Below are 24,936 nucleotides of genomic sequence, written 5' to 3'. Positions count from 1 at the left end.
TTGACGTAATGGAATTACCTCCACTTTTATCCTGCACTGCCAAACTTGTAATGAGGCCCAATGCACCAATCTACAGCAAGCCTCTGTGCTGGGAGACCTCTGCGGTGATAACCTGGGCAGTATAAAAGATTATTTACCTTTAAGAGTAGTTTGAAATATTTCAAATGAGTGCAATGTGATGTTAGTACTTGAGTTTTCGCCAAAGATCACACATCCTGCGCAAACGCTATAGCCGAGAATTATTGGTACAAAGTACTAGAGTTGATTACATTTTTAAGGGTGGCGAGTGTCAGGGTCTTACATCTTTCTTGAGGGTGTGTGTGTGTGTGTGTGTGTGTGTGTGTGTGTGTGTGTGTGTCTCTCATTTGCACTTTTGGGGCAATTGTCGTTTTGTGATGCAACATATTTGCATGCACACACTGACTTGTTTTAGCTTCACAGCGCTGTAAGGTATTCACTGTGGCAACAGTAAATACAGACACAAGTGATCACAGTTCAAGGGTGTTTATTAAATTGTATGCAGGATGGAAAAACGCCTAATCTAAACCTAAATATAAAATGGGAGCAAGCTTCGACCATCAAATGCAAAATAAGGCAGTCCTAGTGTCGTGTCAAATGAAAAGGACTATACTTAGAAAAACCTATTGCCAATCCTTATGCTAATTACAAAAAGAGTGTGGGATAGGGTTTATAATAAAGAAAGAAGTGTTCACAAAATAATATGTCAAGATGTGTTAGCCAGGAGTCACCTTTGCCCACATTTTGAGCATGTGATAAGGGGGCACTTCTGAACACAGCACACCCGCAAGGTTTCCCAGCACGAACTGACAGTTCCATTTTCAGCTGTCACGTTCTTCGATGGTTGAGTCCCTTTTTAAGGCAAAAAAATCTCTTTCAATAAAAGTCTATTGCCCTTGAGGGCCTGATGTATTCAATAAACAAACAGTTCCAGTCTACGTATATGTTGGGTGATGGCTACGCCCCTGTGCCCCCCTCATCCGGGCGCAGACCCCTCAAGAATCGTATTCAACCAAAACACATAAACAGTTCCTTTCTCATTGGGCAAGGTAGTTTCTTTGCTTGTCACCCCTTCGATGATTGCCGCCTTTCTCCTCCTCTTGAATTGCCAGACTGGATTAGCTGTCTCACCGTGCGGTCTGCCTTGCTCGTACTATGCTCTCTTGTTCCACCCTTTATCCCTGTGGGGAAAGGAAAGGGCCGTCAGGTGTGTGTGTGATTCTGATCAATAGCCTGACTTTGACTGACCCTTGTATTGGTACATGTCAGGTACACAACTTGGTGGTTAGTCTGTTGTCTTTTACGATTTAAAAAAGTGTTGTGTCGGAAAAGGGGACAGGGGTTTAGAGTGTCAGAATATTCAACAGGATAGGATGGAGAAGAGGTGTTAAAGGGAATTACAACCCTTGTATCAGGAGAGTTTGTGACATCATAAGGGGGAGATTGGTAGGGTTTGGGAAACAACCAGGAATTACCATATTTATTTATTTATTTTAATTCTTGATAACGCGCCAAATCGCCCAAAAAACCTCACGGCGCACACAAAACAAAAAAGACAATACTAAACAGACAGTTGAAAAGCGGACATCTCAGGGGGAACTATGAAATGAAGATTTAGGGAGCATTGAAGAGATGGGACTTGAGATTTTTCTTGAACTGAGTCAGTGAGGAGGAGCTCTTAAAATGGAGAGGAAGAGTGTTCCAGAGAGTAGGGGCTGAGACACTGAAGATAGTTTTGCCGAACTTGGCAGTTCGAAAACGGGGCTGAGTGAGCATGGCTTGCTCAGTGGACCTAAGTGAACGGCCGGGGATGTAGCGATGAAAACATTGGGTCAGGTAGATGAGTGCAGAACCAATCAGACATTTGAAGGTAAGAGTGAGTATCTTAAAGTATACTCTATGCTTGATGGGCAGCCAGTGCAATTTCTTCCTGGCATCAGTAATAGAAGAGTGCCTGGCCAGACCTAGCACGGCTCGGACTGCGCCATTTTGGGTTGTCTGGAGAGCAGTGATATTAGCAGCAGAAGTATTTGCTAGGAGACTGTTACAATAGTCTAACCTAGAATTAACAAGGGCCGTTGCTAGAAGAGACATATTGCTGACAGAGAGAAACGGCCGCAATGCAAAGAGTTGCTTGTTAATCCAGCAACAGGATGCCCTGGTTTTAGCATCATGTTGGCGCATTGAGAGCTCGGCATCAATAGGGACGGCCAGAGTCTTAACGCTGCGTGCCACTGGAATGGATACATTGGCAATGGCAAATGAGTTGTATTCCTTAGAAAGGTTTTTTAACATGTGGCTTGAACCTGCTATGAGAAGCTCAGTTTTATCGACATTGATATGGGGCTGTCATTTGTTATTGTGAAATGAATTGTGGGAATGGTAGTGTTTTGGTAATGCCAATTGAGAGTTGGAAGAATAATCAGGAGTATTTGGGTAAGACACAGGAAAACAGGGATTCCCAGGAGTTGTGTATTTTTAGGGCAGAAGGGTTTGGACTCCTATGGGACTTGTCAGGCATGGAGGGGTCATGACTTTTGAATAGGAGGGATTCAATGGGAGAAAGGGGGTAGATGTAAAATAGCCTACAACGGCCGCAAGGATTTCGTCCCCCTCTCCTTTTCCCTTGGTATAATACTGCATCTCACCTGGGGCATTGCCCCAAGCATAACCCCGGACTCCCTTACCCAGGTGATCCTCCCACAATAGTCCACCCCCAGGGTTGGGATCTGAGATCGCTAGCCCTTCCCTGGCCACCTGAATAAGGGATTTTCAAGGTCGACTTGGGAGAATACCCTCAGGGTTCTCACAGCACCGATAAAATATTTGCAGTGTGTAAAATATTCAGCACAGAGGGATCAGTATGTGACAAAGATCACACATATGTTGTACAACGTTATAGCTGAGATTTAGTGGTACAAAGTACTACAGTTGATGACATTTTTATGGGTGGTGAATGCCAGGGTGTCATACTGGGCTCAAGATGTTTGGGGACGTGTAAAAGTTGGCTTCTACACCAGTGCATGTTTTAGATTGTGCCGGAATCATTTTGTACTTCCAAATAGGGGCTACATTTTATTCTGCATGCAGAATGGTACAAAACAAAATGTGCTTATGCTCTATCTGGAAGGGAAGCACAGAGTTTTGCCGCACATCTTTACATGTGAAAACTGCAATGTGTACTTTAAAACGCAATTGTGAGGTCGAAGTGTGCTAGGACTTTTTTTTTAAATATGGTTCTAACTTTTGCAATGTTATGTACACTCATGACAATTCGTGCATTGTGAATGCCCAGTTTTGGCAGATCAGGCACTGTGGGACTTGTGCTTTCTTTGGGGCCCTGTACTTGGTTGTTACATTGGATTTAATATGTTGACACCGACATTGAAACAGGCTGTGCCGTGCCACAGTTGTAATATTGTTGGTGAATATTGTAAGGCGCTGATGCTCACTGTGTAATAGATGCTTTATTCTGAATCTATATTTGTTCTTGTATTTTTAGTGACATTGTGTACGCCAGCAGATGGATGGCACAGCCGGCAGAGTCTCTGGATGTGGATTGTGGCAACCAACAACCGGCAGCCGTTGGATTTATGGTGAATGATTCATCTAACGCAACACGTCCCATCTGGATTAGGGGCCTGCACGACCCAAGGATGATAGGGTCAGCCACAGTTTCAGAATTACCTATGGTGGCACTTTAACCTGGTTGAACAGATGGGGAAGTTCAAAGATGGAGATCGTTTTTTTTAAATTTCTCAATAGAGTTGGGTAATAGGTGTCACGGGGATGTCTCAGCTTATGGATGCAGGCCCAAGGAACCGCCACAGATTTTGCTGATTTGTTGTCACAAGGGGTTATACATTTGGGACAATGATGCAACCAGGGCTCAACCATGGAAAGCTGTAGATAGTGGTATTGCGCCCCAGCCGGAGCAAGAGGGTGTGGCGGATGCCACAACAGTTTTTAAGTGTGAAGCATTGTCCTGTAGGTTTCAAACCCCTCACTATTTCACAGCGCCCTTGCCGTCTATACCTTTACATCATCCAGCTCACATAGGCGAAGCTCCCATCCCAGATGAGTGTCTGAGAGCTGGTTGTTTGAATCTACATGTTTATTCTTCATTGTATTCAAACTTTTTCTCTCTGCATTGGCCTGATTGTGCACAATCTTTTTTCCTTTCTATATTAAATATGTCCTTTTATATAAATAAAATACTTGTTCAAAATCATAAAATGGTCTGGCTCTTTGTTACCTGTTCTTTTTTATTATGTATAACACCACCCATCGCTGGTTGATTTTTAAAAAGTTATTTTATTCAGAGGTGTAACGCTAGGATGTGGTCGGGGCCAGCAATCCTATAGGGTCTAGAGAAACAGTTTCTATGTTCTTAATCACACTTTGAAAGTTAAGACACTGAGTAGAACTCTTTTGCAGTTCCAGATGCTGGATCATTTATTTTCACAGCTGATGCTACAAGCTCTTAACTGCCTTCCATACCTGTCAATGTCCCTTTGTCTTAATATATTTCCAACAACTTCATGCCCAGGCACGTTTGCCCATAAACAGTGAACACAAAGATGCAAAATAGGTGTTATAAACATTTAAAACAACAATTTTTATTCAGATTTTATTCAGAATAGTTTGCGTTATCAGATATTGTATGACGATCCTGTCAGCTACAAAATGCTCTGTAGCAGCCACCATATGGCATGTTTCTGCTGCACTTTAAATTAAAAATAAGTCAACCTTTCTGGGAATTTTAAAGGGCTCATTCTGCTCACTAGGCTGCAAACTAATTTGAGAACTCTAAACTTTTACAAGTATGCACCCATAAAAATGGGTGCATTTTGTGCAGACTGTTAGTGAGAGATAATCATGGCGCTTTACAGCGGTATCATACAAAACCAACTTTTCGGGGACTCTAATAATAAATTATGAAATGCATCGTACACTGTGACTAGATATTACTGAATAAGGGTTAAAATTATATCTGCCGGCAGTGGTTTTGTGAATAACACAAGTCGGGGCTTGCACTGAATTAACACAAACCATAAATCAAACATCTCACTCGTTTGGAATGTGGAACAAGCCAGAGTCATTCACAACCAGCCTCACAAGTAGACCAAGGACTTCTGATGCCTCTGACCAACACACACTGCTGCGGTTCACATGTATATCCAGTGGTGAAAAATAATCACTGAAGGCCTTCATCGCATGTATATTCGGGACTCAGGAGATGTTGTCAGCATACATTGTGCCTTCATTCCTTGTTAAAGTTTGTTTTATCACTAAATTCTCCACCATCATTTGGCCAGGTCCACACTTTATAAATACGAAGTTGCTGATCTGTCCCATGTGGTCCTAATATTCCTAGAGTCCTTTGTGGTCCATAAAGTTAAGTTCAGCCTGCAGATGTTTCCTGTGCCGCTCTTCAGTCATAAGTAAAAAATAGCCTTGCTAACCACCGTCGGTTTTAGTTGATAAACAATGTCCAGGTGTATGGTCATGGGTTGTTTCTTTATAGAGCTCTGGTAGAATATCCTGTATTCTGGCAAGCTAAATATAAAGATCCCTGTGTTTTCTGCTGTAGTGAATAGAATGCTGCTCTGTGTGTCAGCACATTCCTGGGATTCCACAGGCATTGTTGTAGATTAAAAACAAAAATACAGCAGTGCTGTTTCACAGCTGATCAGCGCTGGCATTTCCTCGTCAAAGCTGCTTGCTGCTGGGTCACAGAGGGACCCATGCAGTTTGCCTCTTTGTCAAAAGCAATACTTTGAATTTTGTACGGGTTCTGGTAATCACACTTTACTTATAAGGTGAACTGCTTTTGATTATTTCAAAGCTAATAGTTCTGGGTCTTTTGTATTAGCATTATAAACCACACTTTACTTTTAAGGGTTCGCTATGGGCTAAAGAAATAGTTTCTGTCTTTTTAAATCACCCTTTGTGAGTTAAAATAGAGAGTAGAACTCTGTTGTTGTTCTAGCTGTGTTTTTTTTTTAATTCTCGCAGACAATGTTACATGCTCTTAAAACCCTTTGTCATAATATATTTCAGCCACCTTCAGGCCCAGTTGTGGGGTGAACATGCCTGGGCATGCATATCTTCCTCTCTACCTGTGGTGTTCCCCAGGGGTCTAACCTCTCGCCCTGGCTTTTCAATCAATACCTGGCAACTCTCGCCCACTGCATTGCCAATTTCTGCTCAAATTTCCAGTGCAACGCTGATGACACTAAACTCATTTTCAGGCTGCCCTCTGCACCTCCTCTCCCGCTCTCATCTCTGATTGCCTAACTTCCATTCAAGATTGGTGTGCCGCCAATGATCTTTGTCTGAATGCCAGCAAGACGGAGATCCTCCTCATCGGCACACCTTCACCATCCTTTCCCCTCACTCACTGGCCGGCCTCCCTTGACCCTCCTCCTACCCCCACCTGCGAGGCTAAGAACCTCGGGGTCATCTTTGACTCCACCCTTTCCTTCTCCGCCCAAATCTCTGAGGTCTCTAAAAAGTCACATTTCTGACTGTACCTCCTCAGAGGTACTCTGCCTTTCCTCTCCTTCCCCCAGAAGCACATGGTATCTCAAGCTCTGGTTCTCTCTAGCTTGGACTATTGTAACAGCCTCTTTCTAAATCTACCTGCCTCTACTCTCCGCCCTCTGCAACTAATCGAGAACAGGACTGCGAGACTTGTCCTTGGCCTCGAGCCCAGGGATTGTATCTCTCCAGCTCTGAAATCTTTTCACTGGCTCCCAGTGGATGCAAGGATTAAATTCAAAACCCCCTGCATTGTCCACAAGGCTTTCTGGGGCCTGGGTCCAAAATACCTTCAGCTATCCCTCCGCAAATACCTCCCCTCTCGAGCTCTTCGCTCCTCTACCTCCAACTCAATCAGGGTCAGTCGTTTTTCAAAGAAACAAGCTGGGGTAGATCTCTGTCTTCGGCTGGGGCCTCCCTCTGGAACAGCCTCCCTGCCACTCTAAAACTTGAGGAGAACCATCTCCGATTCCGGAAGCACCTCAAGACCTTCCCTCTTTTCTTCGCTCCCCCTATCCCCTGTTGATCTGTTCTCTCTTGGCACCGTGCACCTGGCCACCCTCTGTCTTTTGGGCCCAGGTACCTGCTCATCCTGCCACCCTCCCTCACTGCCTCCGGGCCACCCCTTGCAATGGGGTCTGTATCTGTACCCATACAGTTCCCCCTTTTTCTTCCTGCACTTATCGGACCTACCCTGTCTGCTGCCTTAAACCTAGCACTTGCAAATTGCTGGCTGCATTACCACTGTCTGTTGCCTTTATTATTCATTTATTGTTATTTATCTGTTTCTCCTCTGCTTCGCACTTTCCGCCTCTTCCCCTTCCATGCACTTTTCCCCTCCCCCCTCTCCCATGCACTTGCGCGTTCTCAATGTCACTGGGCCTAGTAAGATCGCTGTTTTGTTCTCCCCTGTTCCCCTGTGTGTTGTTTTATGGATTTTTGAAATCTGAAATAAACAGATTTTGAACGTTTATTCTTCCCGAACCGTATCAAAACACTGAATAAAAATTCCCGAACCGCATCAAAAACGTGGTTTAGGGAAAAATGAGCAGATTCATTTTTTTCCGGTGGCAAAAATGCAAGCTGTTGCAGCCCGATTCTTTATGTCTACTCTCATTCCATGTACCACCACCACATACTACAGCTCTTGTGTATGCCACCAGCATATTTAATGCAGAGCCAACTCAGCATAAGATCATCTGAGGCTCCTGGGTGGATCGTGAGTGGATCCTGCGAGGATCATTACATCACGCTCATCCTTTCTTGGATTGAACTGTTGCTAGCAGTGGTCAGATCCTATATCATACTCTATAGGATGTCCGCCAGCAAACAGACCTTGTCTGCATTTGATTCTACCCCAGTGACACTTGTTGATGTGCTCCACCATATGTGTGCAGCCCCTATGTCAATTGCTTCTTAAGCACAGCAGTACTTTGAAATATGATGTGGATGAATCAGGAGTAGATCTTGACTGGTCTTGTTGGTATTCAGAAGTAGGTACGCTCATAGGGTTCAGCGGGCAAAGAGAGATTCCTCTTGATTGCCTCCACTTATGATCTTCTCAGATTCAGAGAGTCATATGCACAGATCCTACATAGCTCATGATCACTAGGATTTCTAAAGCTGCAGCGGATTCGTTGAACATGAGTGGCAACATTGGATTCAATGGGGTCTACCAAGAAGCAAGTAAACGAGTGTAGAGGTGTCTTCAAACTACTACATCAGCTTGTGCCCCTGCATTTGGCTACTTTAGCCAGTAGAAGATAGATCGACAATCCCAAGAGCCATCATTGAGTCAAACATTGATTATCACAAAGCACATTTGGGGGCGATGACAGAGAACCAAAGCCATGCAATTCAAGAAAATGTGGCAAGAGCACTCACCACCTCTCCAGTAAGCCTCGTATATCTTTGGCCCAGTGATTTTCTCAGGTCTTGGTCAGATTCCAAGAGACATGGGAATTTCATTGGGTGGACCCAATTCCAGCAGGCATGGGGCAAAGTCCCCTAGTGGAAGGGATTACGTCCAGCACACGGCAGACACAAGGCAGTAATGGCATGCAAGAGTGAAGACCCTGCTGCAGGGTTCATAGCATCTGCATTTCCAGGGATTGATTTCCAATACATCCAATTGCACTGCATCTTGGGGGAAAACAATTAATAGGATATTGTCTCCCACATGCATCATGGTTATGATCAGACTTTGACTTCAGCCATTGCAGCTGGTAACTCTGAGAATCACTCATACACCCCCAGGAGTCCCTGTATCTGCTCACCTCTACCCCTACGCTCTCTCCCTCCCTACCTGCAAATTCATTCCTCAGCAATTCCCGCCACACTCTTAGTGAGCCTTTATGTTTCAATTATTGTTACATGTGTCGCTCAATAGAAAACCTCTTAAAACAGGAGGACATAAAAAAAAACCTTTTTCCAGCGTGAAGGAATGTCAGTTCCTTTAATTTCTTTACATGAGCATGATTTTTGCTGCTTTAACCTCACTGGCCATCTCTCAGATCTATGACATCCAATCGCATGGGACATTTCACTGCATTTATTTGGCAGCATTTAGATGGTTTGCAAGCCTTCTCATAGCCCACTTCTACCAACCCCACACACTGCCAACTGCCAGTCTACATTTCCTGTACTCTTTGACCCCACACCCACCCCGTACAAATGCTGTAAAAATGTGGTGAAATGTCCCGTTACTAAATGAGGTGTATGAGCTGGAGTTGGTTGGTGGATTCCCATCTTTCAACTACCCTGTTTAAAACAAAAAGATTATTAATAATGCGTATCAGCCAAAAATATGACTTTAACAGACAATAAAATACAGATCTATTATCAGTCATCCTAACCAATCCTCGGATCATCTTAGTTTTGTAAGGAAAACATGGCATTAACAGTAAGAGGACAGACACAAGTGATCAGAGTTCAAGGGTGTTTATTGAACTTCAATTGAAAAAGGTTTGAAAGACGCCTATCTAATACTAAATCTAAAGATGGGAGCAAGCTACGACCATCAAATGATAATAATGCAGTCCTAGTGGTGTCTTGTCAAAACAAAAAGGCCTATACTAAAAAAAAAACTATTGCCAATCCTTACCTCTAAATACAAATAGTTGTGGAAACAATGTTATGTAAAAGAAAGAAGTGTTCAAGAAATTATATGTCTGGATATGCAGGCTGCTGGCCTCATTTCCCACTTTTCAGCGCGGAACAAGGCGGTACACTCAAGCTTAGCAGTCTCTGGCTTCTCTAGCACGAGGGTACAGTTCAAACATTAGCATCAGGGCCTTCCGTGCCCAAGTCTCTTGGCCTTTGAAAGGGCCTCATCACGATTTGGGCGGTAATGCTGGTGGCATTACCGCTGGTGCGACTAGCCCTGCCGCCAACCCCCCGGGCACTATTAGATTTTAGATCACGGGTTTGGCGGAACGGTTAGTGCCCATTCCCCATTTGGCCAATTCGGGAATTCCTCATTCCCTATTGGGCCCAATGGGGACATTTTGTGCTATTACCACCAGCAGATTTCCCGCCGGTGGTAATAGCGCCGATAATCGGCAAATTTACCCCCAGCTTAGAGCTGCTTAGAGCTGGGGGGAAATCCGCCAAGGCCATGATCTGGCAGACCCTTAAATCTGGCGGTAATAACGCTGCCGCCGCATTTAAGGGTTACCGCCAGACTCGTGATGAGGCCCAAACTCTCTTCTTTCAGAGGGCCTGATGCGACAAACAAACAATACGTTCTTTTCCTCTCAGAATTTCACATGTACACAATTTCTCATGTGATTCACTACCTCGGATCCCCCTCCGCCGGACTCAGATCTTCTTTCACACAATGCTTGTAGGATTTTCATGTATTCAATTTCTCAGGTGATTCACGGTTCACCCCGGATCCCCCTCCGCTGGGCTCAGATCTGTTTCAACACAATGTTCAATCAGTCTCCCTCTGCCAGGCTCAGACCAATTCTAATTTACTTTAACACAAACTTGCTTTAACCAAAAGCTCTCAGCTGATCTCCCTTGTTCGGGCTTGGCTCAACTTTATCTACTTTGTCATCAACTTTCTTTACTCTATTAACATCGAAGACTTTTGATCGTGCACAGGATTTTGCTTGACCTGTTGCAGGACCACTTCGATTCACAATCCTTTGCCATTCTTTCACTTTTGTCAACTCTCAGCTGGACACCTTACAGAGACCTTCGATTGAGGCCGCATTCGGTGCCGGACCACTCTCTCAAAGGTATTGTATATCTTGGTTTCAACAGTTCACTTTAGACACCTTCCATTTCAACTCCCCTTTCTCTCGAGTCTCCCTTCACATTTGTCAGATTCTTTCGATAAGACTACTTTATTTTCGCCAGACCACTGTGTTGCTTCATGACATTTTATACACTGGATCTTTTCGCTGTGGCTGCTTCCTAGAACTACAAGTTCCACTGTGCAACAGTCACTTGTTAAGATAATTGCTTTAAATGTCTCAAACTGGGGTCTCTCCCATTGTACACTAGAACACACCGGTTGTCTTGACCTTATTTCTATCAAGCTTTGCCTTAGGTCGGGACCGCCAGTGCTGGCCTTGCTCCTCCCCAACTCTGTCGTTTACCCGGGTGCGAATGGACAGCCTCCAAGCACCCGTGGCAGCAGAACACACACAGTTCAATGTAAGGGGGAAGGGCTTGGAAGCCTTCACTCTCTGCCTCCACCTCTTCTGCTTAGCAGACCTTGCCGGGAGCTGCTGCTCTGCTCCACATCCATCCCTCCACCAGTGAGTACTGGGCTGAAAAGCATCTGGGGTTCTGCTCTCTGCTCTGTGGCTCCCCTTTACCAGTGCTGGTATGGTCCACTGCTTTCTCCCAGTGCTTGGGCTTCAGGTAGGGATCCTCTGCTAGAATCAGTCTTGCAGCCTCCCTCCTGGTATCCCAAGACCAACTGACCCTTCTCGCTCAGGAGCCTTCCTTTATACACTTGGAAGATGTTAACAGGCTGCAGGTGTTGGGTCAGGGTTGGGTCTGCCTGGATTTGCCTGACTCCATTAGTGGGACAGCCTACTGTCAAGGTTTGATTGTCTGTTTCCTAAGGGGGGTTTTCCTTGGTAATCCTTATACACTTAGTCTGTCTCTTCTTCATCTCAGTCCTTGGGTATTTCAATACGGAAATGGGATTATGGGAATTGTGGAGTTCTACAAAAAAGGGATAAAGATGTTGTAGATTTTTGTGTGGAAAAGTGGGTTGAATGTAGGGTTGTTGAAAAGTGGGTTTCGAGGAAAGAGGGGTGACTCATGTTGGAATGTAGGGATGGTCTTTGTTTTCACTGATGATTTCACCTTTTCCTTACAGAACGGTACTGGGGTATGGTGGGACTCTGTTGACAATATTCCATGACAATTGAGGGGATGTTGGGTGGGGGTATATCGGAACAGGAAGAATATCATGTTTCGTCCGAGGGTGGGTCTTCCATTGTCCCCAAGGACCCCCTGCTCAGGTGATCCTCCCTCACACGTCTGCCCTCAGGGTTGGGATCCAAGAGCGATGGTCCTCTGCTGGTCACCTGAACAAAGGATCCCCAGGTGTAGCCTGGGAGAAATGCCTCAGGGTTCTCACAGTTTATACAATTGTTCAATATAAAACCTTAATTACTTCAAAATGTCAGAACTTCCAAGTTTCATGGCCCGAGAACAACCCTGGTTTGTTAATGTGTTTAATTTACACACAAAAAAAAGAGTATTTATTTTTGAATAGAGTACAAACTAAAAGGATTCCTGAAACTGAATGTACATTCGTAAGTGATAACTGTTTAAAGAGATGGAAACATAGCTTAGAAGGTTCATGTGTCTGCTATAAATAGCTCTTTGCAATCAATAGGCTGCAGGTCCCAAACTCAGATGTTTTAGCATTGCATCTTTCTGAGATCGATAATAACGTTATTGTCCAATCGAACGATAATGCAATTTAGAATTAGTGCCTTGGGACATCCGAGAGCTAGTGCTATATGCAAGTCCCAATATTTTTTCAGCCAACATAAGCTGTTGATAGAGCTCAGTGGGTGCTGATATCTGTGTGCCATCTGCAGATCACAGTATGGAATTGTGGTATGGCCGACTCAATCTTTCCTCGTCTAAAGTTGATTAAATCAGAATAATTGGGCTGAGTGATGATTTCACCTATTATTTAAGTCCCAAGAGAACTCCATTTATGATAGAATTTGTCTAAAGTAGCGGTACAGTCACTCCTATAATTGTGATTGATTATTTATTGTATTTTATTTATTTATTTTTGAGTTTTATAATGCACTTATTCATGGGGGTGCTGCTCCAGTGCGCCCAGAAACCAAAACAGAAATCATGTGTATGATAATTTATTAGTTTATTAAGGGGATGAGGTCCTAGAAAATTCAACCCATCTGCACTAGCGCACATACGACTCAACCATTCGCACATTTATGGCCTCCTTATGAATTTTGTGCTTACAGTGAGGCAAAAACCGGTGGTATTTTGGAATAGAACCAATTTTAATCCACCCTGTATTTGTAGGTTTTGCACCTCATATCATAAAAAACACCAGATTGCAAAATGCAGGTATTGCCGACTCTTACAATGGCTGAATTGACCTTTGTGGTATTTCTATATGCAGTAATAGCCCATGTCCCCAGTGGAGTTCAATTGGACTCCAAAATGGGGAATAACTTGACTCTGAATTCTGCAGAAAATTACCAATACCGTATGCGGTAACAGTAACTCGGTTTTACCGCCAAACTCATAAGGCCCATAGATTACAAAAGGGAAATACATGAACGCAAAAAGGCTTTTAACACTTCAAGACTGATGGCCGTCTCAAAGAAGGACACATGGCCGCCTTGCACTAAGCACCGAGAGATTGTAATAACGTTTTGATGAGCAGGAGCTCAAAGCAGCTTCTGGGTTTCATTCATCACCCGGTAAGCAAGAGCTCCTTCAGTGCAACGTGGAGCTAGTAGATGACACGCCACACTAGAACGTGCACGTGACGTGAACACTATTACCTTCGGTCTGTTATATAAGACCTATTATGCTCTTAATGCTCACAGATGTGTCCTCATGAACCTCTACACACATTCCCAAACACAGTGGGTCTCATCACGAGTTTGGAGGCAGCCATGCCGTTCTTAGCGGCATGGCTGCCTCCAAACTTGTGTCCTGGTCCGGATCCCAAAAAAAAAGTAATTACTGGGCCATTCTGACTTTTGTGGGCCCGGTAATTCCCTTTTCTCGGGACCCGGACCTGGTACATCCCAATTCCCATTCGAGCCCCCATAGGGCTCAATGGAAATGGGGAGGATGCTAACAACGGACCCGTTAATGACGGGTCCGTTGTTAGCATCCTGGTCTGCTCGCGGGTGGCAGTATGCACGTCTGGTCTGGCCCAGACGTGCATCACGCCACCCGCAAGCAAACTCTTAATGTGGCAGACTGGAATGAACGGTGCCACCGTTCATTCCGCGGTCGCCAGCCTCGTAATGAGGCCCAGTGAGTTAAAGTCGCACAGGTACGCTTTTTTGCCTCTAGTTGACCTCTACAGTCATAGGGAGCTCCTTGCTGCTGTTGGTGTCAAGATAGCCAAACTGTTTTAGGCTACACGCAGGGGTGTATCCAGCATAGCAAGAGGGAGTGAGGGGACGAGTCACAAAAAAAGTCATGCTTCTTTTCCTGCCAAATACAGTACGTGCAATTATGGTCTCATTCGTGCCGCTAAACCACCCACCCCTGAACCAATCTACTTTTTTGGTAACATTAGTGGCAGAGGGCATTTTAACACATAACAACAACAGAAATTCCAGATCATTACAGATGCAGGAAACACATCTATTAGAGCTCTGTGCAGGCGCTCTGGGGGCAAAATACGTGCACACCTCCTAGTTTGTACATGGATTGCACCAACAGAAATGACTTCACAGAAAAGTGCATTGCATGGAGCATCATCTGTCTTTGATACTTGGAGGCATTATTCAAGTGACTTTAGGATAAGTTGCCATAAGTAAGCTAAGTGGCAAATAACGTGGTGCAAAATACCTAAATTGCACTATTGTTATATATGGAGTAGCTCTATAGCCATTGAGCTTGTTTTAATAGGATGAAATAGTGGCATAAACTATGAAGTGAATCGGAATATCTTACAGCGCTGCAGATAAGACACAGTGCAATTAAATGAATCGCCCAGGATCACACACTTTGGCTAAATGCTGAAACCGGGGGAGTGGACAATTTGAGCAACTGGGCACATCTTCCAATGTTTAGTTTATGTAGATATGTGTTAAGGTGTTGCTTTGCAGTTCATCTGCTTAAAAATACTTTATTTATAGCAATGCCTTGGAAGCAAACCACATTACATAATAAACTAGCCTTTCATAGTAAACTTACTGTACACTATATACATTGTCATAGAAATATGTTGAGCAATAGGAGTATGGCTTTAGTTGTATTCTCCCCATCATGCATGCCAAGTCACAATAGCATCATGCAGATTAATGTGAGCCTAACAAATCCTCATTGGGTTTTAAATCCATGGTCATTATTTCATACGCATGCAACATTATACACCCTTCTCACTTCTAATCACTCCCTCCCATTCACGTTTCAAAAGGGACAAAGGTGCTGGCCAGTGCTGTGGAGGGGGGGCATCCCAGCAGCTAGAAAGCACAGGAAGGTGATCTGAGGGACAAGACACAGTGGGACAGAACACATGCATGCAACAGAAGATAAGATAGCAAACACCTTCCCCCTGCCACTTACAGTTTTGCATATGCAACACAGGCAGGAGGAAGGCAAGCAGTCCAACAAAGGGGAACACCAAGGTGCCAACGGCCATTGGCATCAGCCAGCTGGGTGGTGTGGGGGTTGGGGAGGAGAGGGTGAATCACAAAGCCCCCACAAACACTTGTGAGGGCCTCAGGCAAAAGTGGGGAAATTAAAGTAGGCACCAGAGAGGGAGAATTCAGTGTCACTTGGTGCTCCGGACTGAGCACCAGGGCCATTCTGCGCACGCAGAAGGCTTTTCTTTTCCCTGATCCCACCCACTCGGAAAACAAAAGGGAGAAGAAAGGAAAAACAGGGCAACGTCGTGGGAATCAGATGGCAGCACGTCCTAGGGGCACAACCCTGGACCTCGTGCCCAAAAGTGTACAGTTGTTTATTATTGTGGATTTTGTGATACTGTACAAAATATGGTTTTCTACAATAATGTTCTGTGCAATAAAAACCACCGCCTTTAATTGCCAACACTTACGCTACGATTCAGTGATGATTGGGGTAATCATATAATTGGGGAACGCTCACTGCCTCTTGGCTTCAACGATTACTGCTAATAGTTCTCCAGCCCCTCCGTCCCATCAGCGCCTAATGGCTCACATTGTAATGCTCTGTTGACAGAGAAACGTGAGAGCCCCTCTGCCGCCCTGAGCTCCTTGGGACATTGTCCTGACAGCGGGACACCTCCGCCATTTGGAAAGGGTAAGGTGTTCTGCTGCCAGAACAATGAGCGTGCTGAGCAGGAATTGGTCAGCACACATTGTCCTCCCAAAGGGCCACCTTTCCCGTTGTGCACCCTCATTGAGGTGACGAACTGGAGATGTGTCCCATTGACTCTTAAAAGAGGCACAGCGGGGGTACTTGCCCCCTACCCCGCCGCTCAGTATGTCACTGGCTACACGGAACTGCTAAATCCCGCCCAGCAAATTTACACTCTGTGTACTCTTCCCCCAAGAAGCATCCCTACCTTTCTTTGGTCCATGTGCAAAGTCCATAACTCTGGCCCAGCCAGGTGGTGACCGACGCGTTCTCCAAAAAAGCAGTCAATCGCTCAGTCACAAAATGCCCTCATGAGCAGAGTCGTGGCAGGCAGTGCCTTTTTCTGTTCCTTTTTTTGCAACTTTCTCATCACCCTGCAGTAGACAGGATGTCGAATTCAACCCACAGCAACGAACTCAATTGGGAAAATGCGAAAAGAAAAACACCAAGCCCATCGTTGAGCAACGAGATCAAATCTGAAGAAGACGTCATGGAAACAGAAGGCGCAGGGTTCGTGGCTTTTCTGTCGCTTTGTGGTTTCTTGAGGTTTTTAAGCATGCTAACAAAGCATATGATTCATCTGTGGTAACCGTTCAGAAAGGGACTGCTGAGTCTCTGCCCAAAATAGGCCGAGTCCCTCAGAAATTAGCACTGAAAAACAAACCGGTGATAAACTTCGAAATGCCTTTAGACAATCAGCCATTTTCAGCACTTTTGCTTCCATTTATACAATGTAACCCCTGCAGGCAGTCCTTGAATGAAAGGGCTGCCTGCTTGGAGGTTAGCTCCTCTCATTAAGAAACCTCAGGAGAGCTGGGGCACACAGCCATGATACCTTTCGTGTGCCCGGCCACCCCTTTTGTTTCTTAATCACAGGCTCCAACTACAGGCAGACTGTCAGCGGGACTCGGAACCCGTGATTTAAGAACAAAAAGGAGAGCCTCCACAAACCAAAGGTATGAAACCAGTGCACCCCAGCTCTCCTGCTTGGCTCCCATTGCCTGGCAGTCAAACAATTGCCAGCCTTGCGCCCCCCACAGGTGAGGGTGGGCGCTCTGGTTAGGGGGCATGGCCTAAGTACAGGTGGATAGGATCATTTTTGGGCTTGCACAAGATCAACTTTTTAGAAACAACAGAACAGAAGCAGATGGGGAGGGAGGGAACTGGGGCCTGTTAATACTAAAAGTCAGCTCAGATCTCAATAGTATAAGGCTTCATACACAGTAACATAGAATAGAGGGTAATGGGAATCATGATCATGCAAATTAATTCCCTGAATCAGTGTAACATAAACCAGAATGCTCCAGAAAGGGAACCTGCGCTCTGATAGGCAGACAGTAGCCCTGCCTTAATCTATCAAAGGAAAGACTGTGAGAGCGCAGAAGATTTTATGGAGTGATTTAGAGTGCCTACTCACCCCCTCTGCCATCTGGTTCATAGTTGCGCCAGACCAAATGCTGGCCCTATTGCCATAACACACTTTACCACAACAGGTGCCCAAACCCCCACAGTCCCCACAACAAATTGTTTTGCAACAGCCCATAGTCCCATTTCACCCGAGGTAACTTCAGTAATACCACCCCAGCTTACATTCCTAACAATGAAACAGGGTGTGGGGTGGTACTTCTGCGTGTGCCCCCCCTTAATCCCTCCATCTCAAGGAGTGGTCTCATACCATTCCAAGCCCATTTTAGGCAGCTGCCTTGAATGCCATTTCAAATTCAGTAACTGTGCATAACCCTGTGGACATTAGGGAATCTTATAAACTTGGAAAAACATTTAAAACATGTAAGAGAAAAGCCTGAATGCTTAATAGAGGATCTCCAGACAGTAGTTCAATGCTACAACCCATCTTGGGCAGATATGAATCATTTAATGCGGGTAATCTTGCCAGCTGAGGTATGGCAACAGCAAAGCGAACACAGTAACTGCCCAGCAAGGGGTGCGGGTATAGGTGCTTCCTTACCACAAACAAGGGACTGGTTAATAACAGTAACTTCTGAAGTGTGTCCAAGTGAAAAAGTTTGGGTTAAGATTAATAATTGTAAAGAAAATAAAGGAGAGTCTCCTGCAGACTATCTGGATGACACAAAAGTGTCTTTGCAAACCTTTGGGTAGTGACAGTTGGTTGGCATGCTAAACAGCTAGCACAACTGGAAACAGTAGCAAATCACTGTGTTGCTTGTCAAGTGCAAAAGAAGGGAAACACTGAAGCAAAACACATGCCATTAGAGATCCAATGCTTTCAAAATGGAGGGAGTGGTGTGGGGGGGCTTTCAATGGAAGGTCGAGGGAGCAGTGGTATAGAGGTATGGCATAGAGGAATGACTCAAAACAATGGTGCAACTTGTCATGCAAACAGGATGGTCATTCGAAAATGAATGTCCTAATAGGCCTTTTGCACTGCAACTCCTACCCCTAAACTCCAACCTCCAAAGCCCCAGATTTTTCTCCACCGAGGGAATCGATATTAGGACAGCCTGCGAAAATATAACCTCATCTTTAATCCTTTAATACGCATTGGTCAGGACGGTCCTTATGTTCCTTATGGTCATTGTGTGATTGAGAGGAAAAATGTACATTGTTTTTGAGTTAGTGTGGTGAGCCAGTCCGCTCTGGTTGAATGATTTTTCGAATGCACCTCTTTCTTCTGCCTCTGTTGGTTCTATTGGTAGTTCTAACCAGTCTGTCAAACACCCCATCCCACACCCCAAATCTATTCTTCTGAACCCAGTGGGGGACAAACATGCATTTCTGTTGCGTCCATCTTCACCTGTTCATTTGCTATTATGAGATCTTTTGTGCAAACTAAATGAAACTCTCTTTTGTACTCTCAATAGAGTATTTTTGGATGTCGCATATGACAATGTGGAAATTGTGATTGTCACTTTACAAGAAGGGGCATTTATACCGCCAAATCCAAGAGATGTAAAACTTAGCAAATACTATTTGAGCTACTATCCAAACTCCATGCTTGTCTATGGTCTTAAGAAGCTAATGAAGTAGGTAGTATATGCAGTTTACTCAGAATGGACAAACATTTAAGCATTTGTTCCAGGTGTGGGATTTGCTGACGGCAAATGGAAGCAAGGAAGGGGATATCCCTGCAAGGGAAACATGGAAGGGTGGGAAGGCCTCCTCAATTATAGACTACTTAGCTCTCTCAAGAGGCATGTGGAATATTTGTAGGACTTTTAAAATGATTGATTCTCCTCCAAGTGAGAACAATATGTTAACAACTAGTTCTAAAATTGTAAGAGAAGGTTGCCGTACAGTTGGTCGATTGCCTCTAATGAGGAATTTGGGAGCAAATCGAGTTGTTAATTTTAGGGCTGGCGGCTTCATATTAGCTAGGGACTTGAGGACTGTGGTGGGCAATTTCTCAGATAACCAGCTGATGCAGGCATACAAAGTCCCCAAGTTTAATGATTTGTTTTGGGGTATTGATTCCTCGAAGAGTAGACCTGTTGGAAAGAAAATTAAACACAGACACGAATTCAATCAGGCAATATGGGAAGGTAAGATGTCCCTAACACAGCCAATGTCTGCTTTGAAATATTTGGAGTTAAATGAAGAAAGCTATAAGAATAGGAAAAATAAGCTGCTTTGGGATTAAAAGAAGTAGCTGAAAGCTCACTGATTTTTAATGGCGCAGAAGGACGGCGAGCTAATGCTGAATATATTGCTTTGATATGATATGATAGTTTATTTATATAGCGCCTATACACAATGTGTTTCAAAGCGCTTCAAGGAGGGAGGGGACATAGGAAAAATACAGTTACATTCAGCAAAAGTCCTTGAAACAATACAGAATGTGAAAATAACTATCATAATAGGCCTGTCGACATTTCTGATAGTACAAGTGCATAGAACAAGTAAGGCAAGAGGTGATGGAAAGGAAGGAAAACAGAGCAAGCAGTAACATTACTAAGTCTGACGACAATTTACGCAGTGCAGGTGGTAACAAGAGGCAGGGTGGGAGGGGGGGGCAAGTGGACGGAGGGGGGAAGGAGAACAAGACACGCTACTGATCAAAAGTCAGTGACAAATTGAAAAGTAGGGGAGGGGGAAGGGGGAGAACAAAAAGGGGGGGACAGACAAGCTGCTATCAAGAGTCACGGAACAGATGATAGGAGTAAGTGCTAGGAGGCGGAAGTCTAAGAGGGGGGAGAAAAGGAGGAGGGAAGTTGAAGAGGATGGAAATGAGGAGGGGGGGTGGAGCGCAGAGCAAGAGGTGGGGCAAGCAGGGTGAGGGCACACAGATACTCATGGGGGGCAAACAGAATCTCAGGGGGGCACACAGATACTCACAGGGGGCAGGGGGGGAAAGGGGGGCACAAAGATACTCACGGGGGCAGGGGGTGGAGGGGGGCACACAGATACTCACAGGGGGCAGGGGGGAAGGGGGGCACACAGATAGTCAAGGGGGGCAAGGGGCACACAGATACTCACGGGGGCAGGGGGGCACACAGATACTCACGGGGGGAAGGGGGGGCACACAGATACTCACGGGGGCAGGGGGGGCAGAGGGGGGACACACAGATACTCACAGGGGGCAGGGGGTGGCACACAGATACTCACGCACAGAGGGGCCGTCGATCCGCCGTACCGCGGTGGACAGCGGTAGACAGGGCCTTAGGAGTGGGCCTTGTGAGGAGGGCCGGCCAAGCCTGCCGGCCTTCCCATTGGGCAAGATGTAGGCGCCCATAGCCAATCCTGTACCCCCACCAGCAGTGTGCTCAGCACTCCGGTGCAGGCACAGTGAAACGACCATCTTTGAATGGCGATTTTACAAACGAAAAGGCATGGTGCAATGCAAGGTGGCACACAACGGAGCGGTATTGAGACTCCAAAATGTCAGTACATTCATGCGGATGATGTGCTAAACAAGCAAAGATATTAAAATGTTCATCCATGTTGATGCGCCGATGCGCGCCTCTCGTGGGAGCCCAATAGAGTGGGGCTTACCTTAGCACCAGAGTCCGACACGTGCGAGCAGGCAGCACGTAGAATGCAGGGGGGGAAGAAAGATGCAGCCGCTCCGGCAGCCGCATGAGAGATTCAGCCAGGATGGAGGAAAGTGCCTTCCAAACACGATTGAAACTTCTGGACAGTGGTCAATAATGAATCACAATCTCAATCAGAATTGCAGTAATGGGGTCAGTGAAGACAAATGGGTACATTATTTTTGGGGCATTTATAAAAGTAGGGGTTGTGTGAAGGATAGATCTATGGAAAGCCCCTGGATTTTATTCTAAATGATGTCATGCAACTGATAACTAAGGCCTCAACCTCTAAGGCAGCTTGTCTGAATGGTCTGCCATAACAGGTCCTTAAGGCCGATAAGACACTTTGCTCACAACTGTTATTCCTCCTTTTTACAAATATTATTGCAACAGGGCAAATTAGCCTTTCGTGGAAAACCTCAATAATCATTCCAATATGTAAGAAGTGTGATCATGCCCACCCTTCCAACTATAGGCCGATCACCCTTCTAGACGCAGGCAGTAAGATCTTTGCTGCTTTAGTATTCGGAAAATTGAAACTATGGATTTCTGAGAATGATATATTGTCAAAAGAGCAAGTTGATTTCAGGAAGGGATGTCCACCAGTCTGAATGGACCTGTATAATGTTGAGAGATAGTGTTGGTCTAGGCAGAGTAAATGTTTGTAAACAGAGCTAATAGATTTTTTCAAAGCCTTTGAGACTGTAAATTGAGAAGGTTTGTGGCATTATTATACATATTTATGACATTACAAACATTCAGATTAAGTTGGATGAGCAGGGAAATCTAACAAATAAAGCAAAGATGTAGAGGGGTTTAAGGAATGGTTGCTACTTGTATCTGGCAGATATGGGTGAGGCTCTCCGAAAACACGCGTTTGTAAGTCCAAGTGTGGGGGAATCAGAGGATCAGCTGGATGGCATACGCGGACAATATTGTCCTGATTGATAACACTCCAATAGGTATGCAGCACCTCTCATCTGCCTTAGCACTATATGCTAAAATAGTAATCTGGAAATGAATCCCCAAAAATCATACATCTTTTGTTTTTCAACAAATGTGAACAATTTAGATGTTTTACAGATGCCAATGAGATATAAGTTGCGAAAGAGGTAATCTATTTAGGATTTCATTTTAATGCTCATTCAAATATTGCTAATGTTCAAAAGGTTTTAGAGGGGAAAATTGGCCAATGTGTGTGCCAAATACATAGAATACATTGTAAATATTGTAGATTTTCCATGTCTCCAATAATCGGGTTTATAAAGCAAGGCATCTTATATGGTGCTGAAAAAGAATCTCAATCTTTTGAATTATCATGGGAAAGGTTGGAAGGTAGGATCTGAAAGAAGGTTCTTAATCTTTCACCATCCCTACCTATGGCTACTCCTCGCTTTGATCTGGGCCTGACATCGCTCAAAGCCTGGTTGGATTGGTGTATTCTGTCGATGTATGAGAAGATAATGTCAACTCGTCACAAATCTTTGTATGAGGACTTGAAGATTTTGGAGCCCTCATTACTGAAGTTGAAACAATGGCAGAGGCCCATTTGGGGAACAGTGGGAGGCAGTTATCCTAGTTGTGTAAAAACCCAAGTGGGGTAAAGAAATCACTATTTTCTGCTGATTGGATCTCTACCATTGATAGACTGCCTAGATATCACTTACACTCTACATTCTCAACTTTGGATAAGCTTTTGAGGTAGGTCCCACATTCTCTAACAAGATTTCCAAATGCATTCTGGCATGAATATTTCCTCTGATTTCACCTAAATATTTTGCATACAGGGGAGATTCTGGAAAAACATTTGGGGATCCAGATAAATGATGATATATGTAAACGGTGAGGAACCTAAGGGCGTCCTTCCTTTCTTTCCCTTGGATTCTCCTCTCAGGTGGCCGGGGAAAGAACATGGCTTTTGTATCCCGACACAGGGAGAGAATATGCGAGGGAGGATCACCTGGGTGGAGGGAACTTGGGGAGTGGGGAGAGGACGTCCTTTGGTGAGACATGGTATCCCCCATTCCCTTTGCAGAATAAACCCTCTCTCCCTCAAGCATTTGTGTGCTACTCTCAGCCTTTTCCCTCTCCTTCCCCCAGAATATTCCCCAGAAACACTACATCAACACTGGGATGGGGAGGGGACAACACAGAGTTATGCACACTTCCTTTATTAAAATGCACTTCCCCAAATACCATTTTTGAACTCGGCCAAAAGAAGAGGAGTCCAGAGTTAATACAGACGAGATGTGACTTGTTTCAAGGTGAGCTGACTGGCTCTAATGATCCAAAGCCTCAGAGAGGAATATTTGAAGAGATTAAAGGAGCTGGGTAGCAGGAGAGAAAGGCAGAGAAGCAAAGCAACTTCCTAGACCGGAGCAGAGAGAGTGTGCTCTGGCTCAAGAATCACTGGAGAACCAAGACCGGGTGCAGAGGGAAAGCAGCCAAAAGCAAGGCTGCTGGGAGGCAGAGGTCTGGGGTGAACTGCGAAGAAGGGGAAGTCACCAGCTGGAAGAATGATGCCGGGAAGCTGAACCCGCTGACAGCACACTGACTGTGGGAGTGAAGCCAAGGAATGCTGCTGCATTGCTACAGCGAGACACCCATAGGGAAAGCAAGACTGTGTCTTCCTGGGACCGCACAGAAGTGCATGTAATACATCCGGTGAGTCTGCCTGGGAAAGGGGACACGGCAAGAGGGTGAATTTGTCCATATGTACAATATGTTATGGAACCTTTGAGCGGGGAACATAAGTAAGGCCATTGTGAATGCTGAAACAAGTACTTTTGAATACCGAACAAACTGAAAGTTATTGCAGGCAATTGTGAATGCAGAAACAAGTACTTTTGAATACCGAACAAACTTAAAGACATTAAAAGCACTTTTGAATGCCACCCACCGCAAAAGCAAGTTGTGAGCACTCGAGTGGAGTGCAAGAAAGGCGACACATGTGGCAGATACCACTGAAGGTATTGTTTGAAGCCCTAGCAGGGGCCAATGTCAAGAGAATACTAAGGGTATGAGATGAGAAACCAAGTATTGGGAAAGGCTAAAAGAGTTCAAGGAACTGCAGGTTAAGAGGAAACCTGTATTGGCAAGAGCCGAGGAATTCAGAACAAGGGTAGCAACGTGTAGGGTGGCCCACGGAACAGTGTTAGAAGAGTGTGAAGCTGATGAAAGAACCAAACTTCACTGTCAAAGGAAGGCAGTGGCCAATTGTTGATGGAAAGCAGTCATGAAGGGGCTTCGGTTGTGTGACCTGTAACGGGTGCACCGTGTAGGCCAACAACATCACCTAGACTGAGTGCCTCCCTGTATGGAGAAGCAAAGGAAAGTGTCCATAAAGAAGCTTGTGTTTTGCAACAGCCTCTTATGTGATTTGAACATTAAGAATCAGAAATATCTATGTAAACCAGTGAAAAGTACTGACGTCAAAAGAGCTGGGAAGTGTTGCAGGGAATTGTGTTGTTTTGTTGAAAGCTGGAAGACTTGACATCTTGGGGAAGAAAACCCCTTCTGTTGTTCTGTTGAAAGCTGGAAGATATGAACTCTTGGGTAAGGGAGCCCCTGTGTGGTATGAACTACTTTGAACTTGGTGACGGGGAAGGTGGTTTCAAGCCAAGAGCTGGAAGAAGCTCTGAACTTTTGAACACGATTAATTTTGATGCTAACATCCCTACACATTGTATACAATTAGTTGTGAGGGCAAGTATAGGTTTTGGACGCAGACAGACATTTAACTTGGACTTCCTGACGCAGACTATCCTTGGTTTTCTTTAGTTACAGAAAACAAACCTTAGAATAGGGCAAGTTAGGCATTACTCGA

The 24,936-nt window shown here is 44.9% G+C and overlaps 1 protein-coding gene across 1 annotated transcript in view; it reads right to left on the bottom strand.

The window, feature by feature from the left end:
* Nucleotides 1–16,546, bottom strand: part of SH2D2A (SH2 domain containing 2A) — a 333,990-nt gene extending 317,444 nt beyond the window's left edge. Inside the window, exon 1 of the mRNA XM_069604582.1 lies at nucleotides 16,313–16,546. Within this exon, the coding sequence (XP_069460683.1) occupies nucleotides 16,313–16,340 (28 nt within the window). The 5' untranslated portion in view covers nucleotides 16,341–16,546. The remainder of the gene's footprint in view (nucleotides 1–16,312) is intronic.
* Between the last annotated feature and the right edge of the window lie 8,390 nt (nucleotides 16,547–24,936).

Source organism: Ambystoma mexicanum, chromosome 1p, assembly GCF_040938575.1.
Source record: "Ambystoma mexicanum isolate Mex_15411 chromosome 1p, UKY_AmexF1_1, whole genome shotgun sequence".
NCBI classification, from domain to species: Eukaryota; Metazoa; Chordata; class Amphibia; order Caudata; family Ambystomatidae; genus Ambystoma; species Ambystoma mexicanum.
This window is presented reverse-complemented; position numbering and strand designations above follow the sequence as displayed.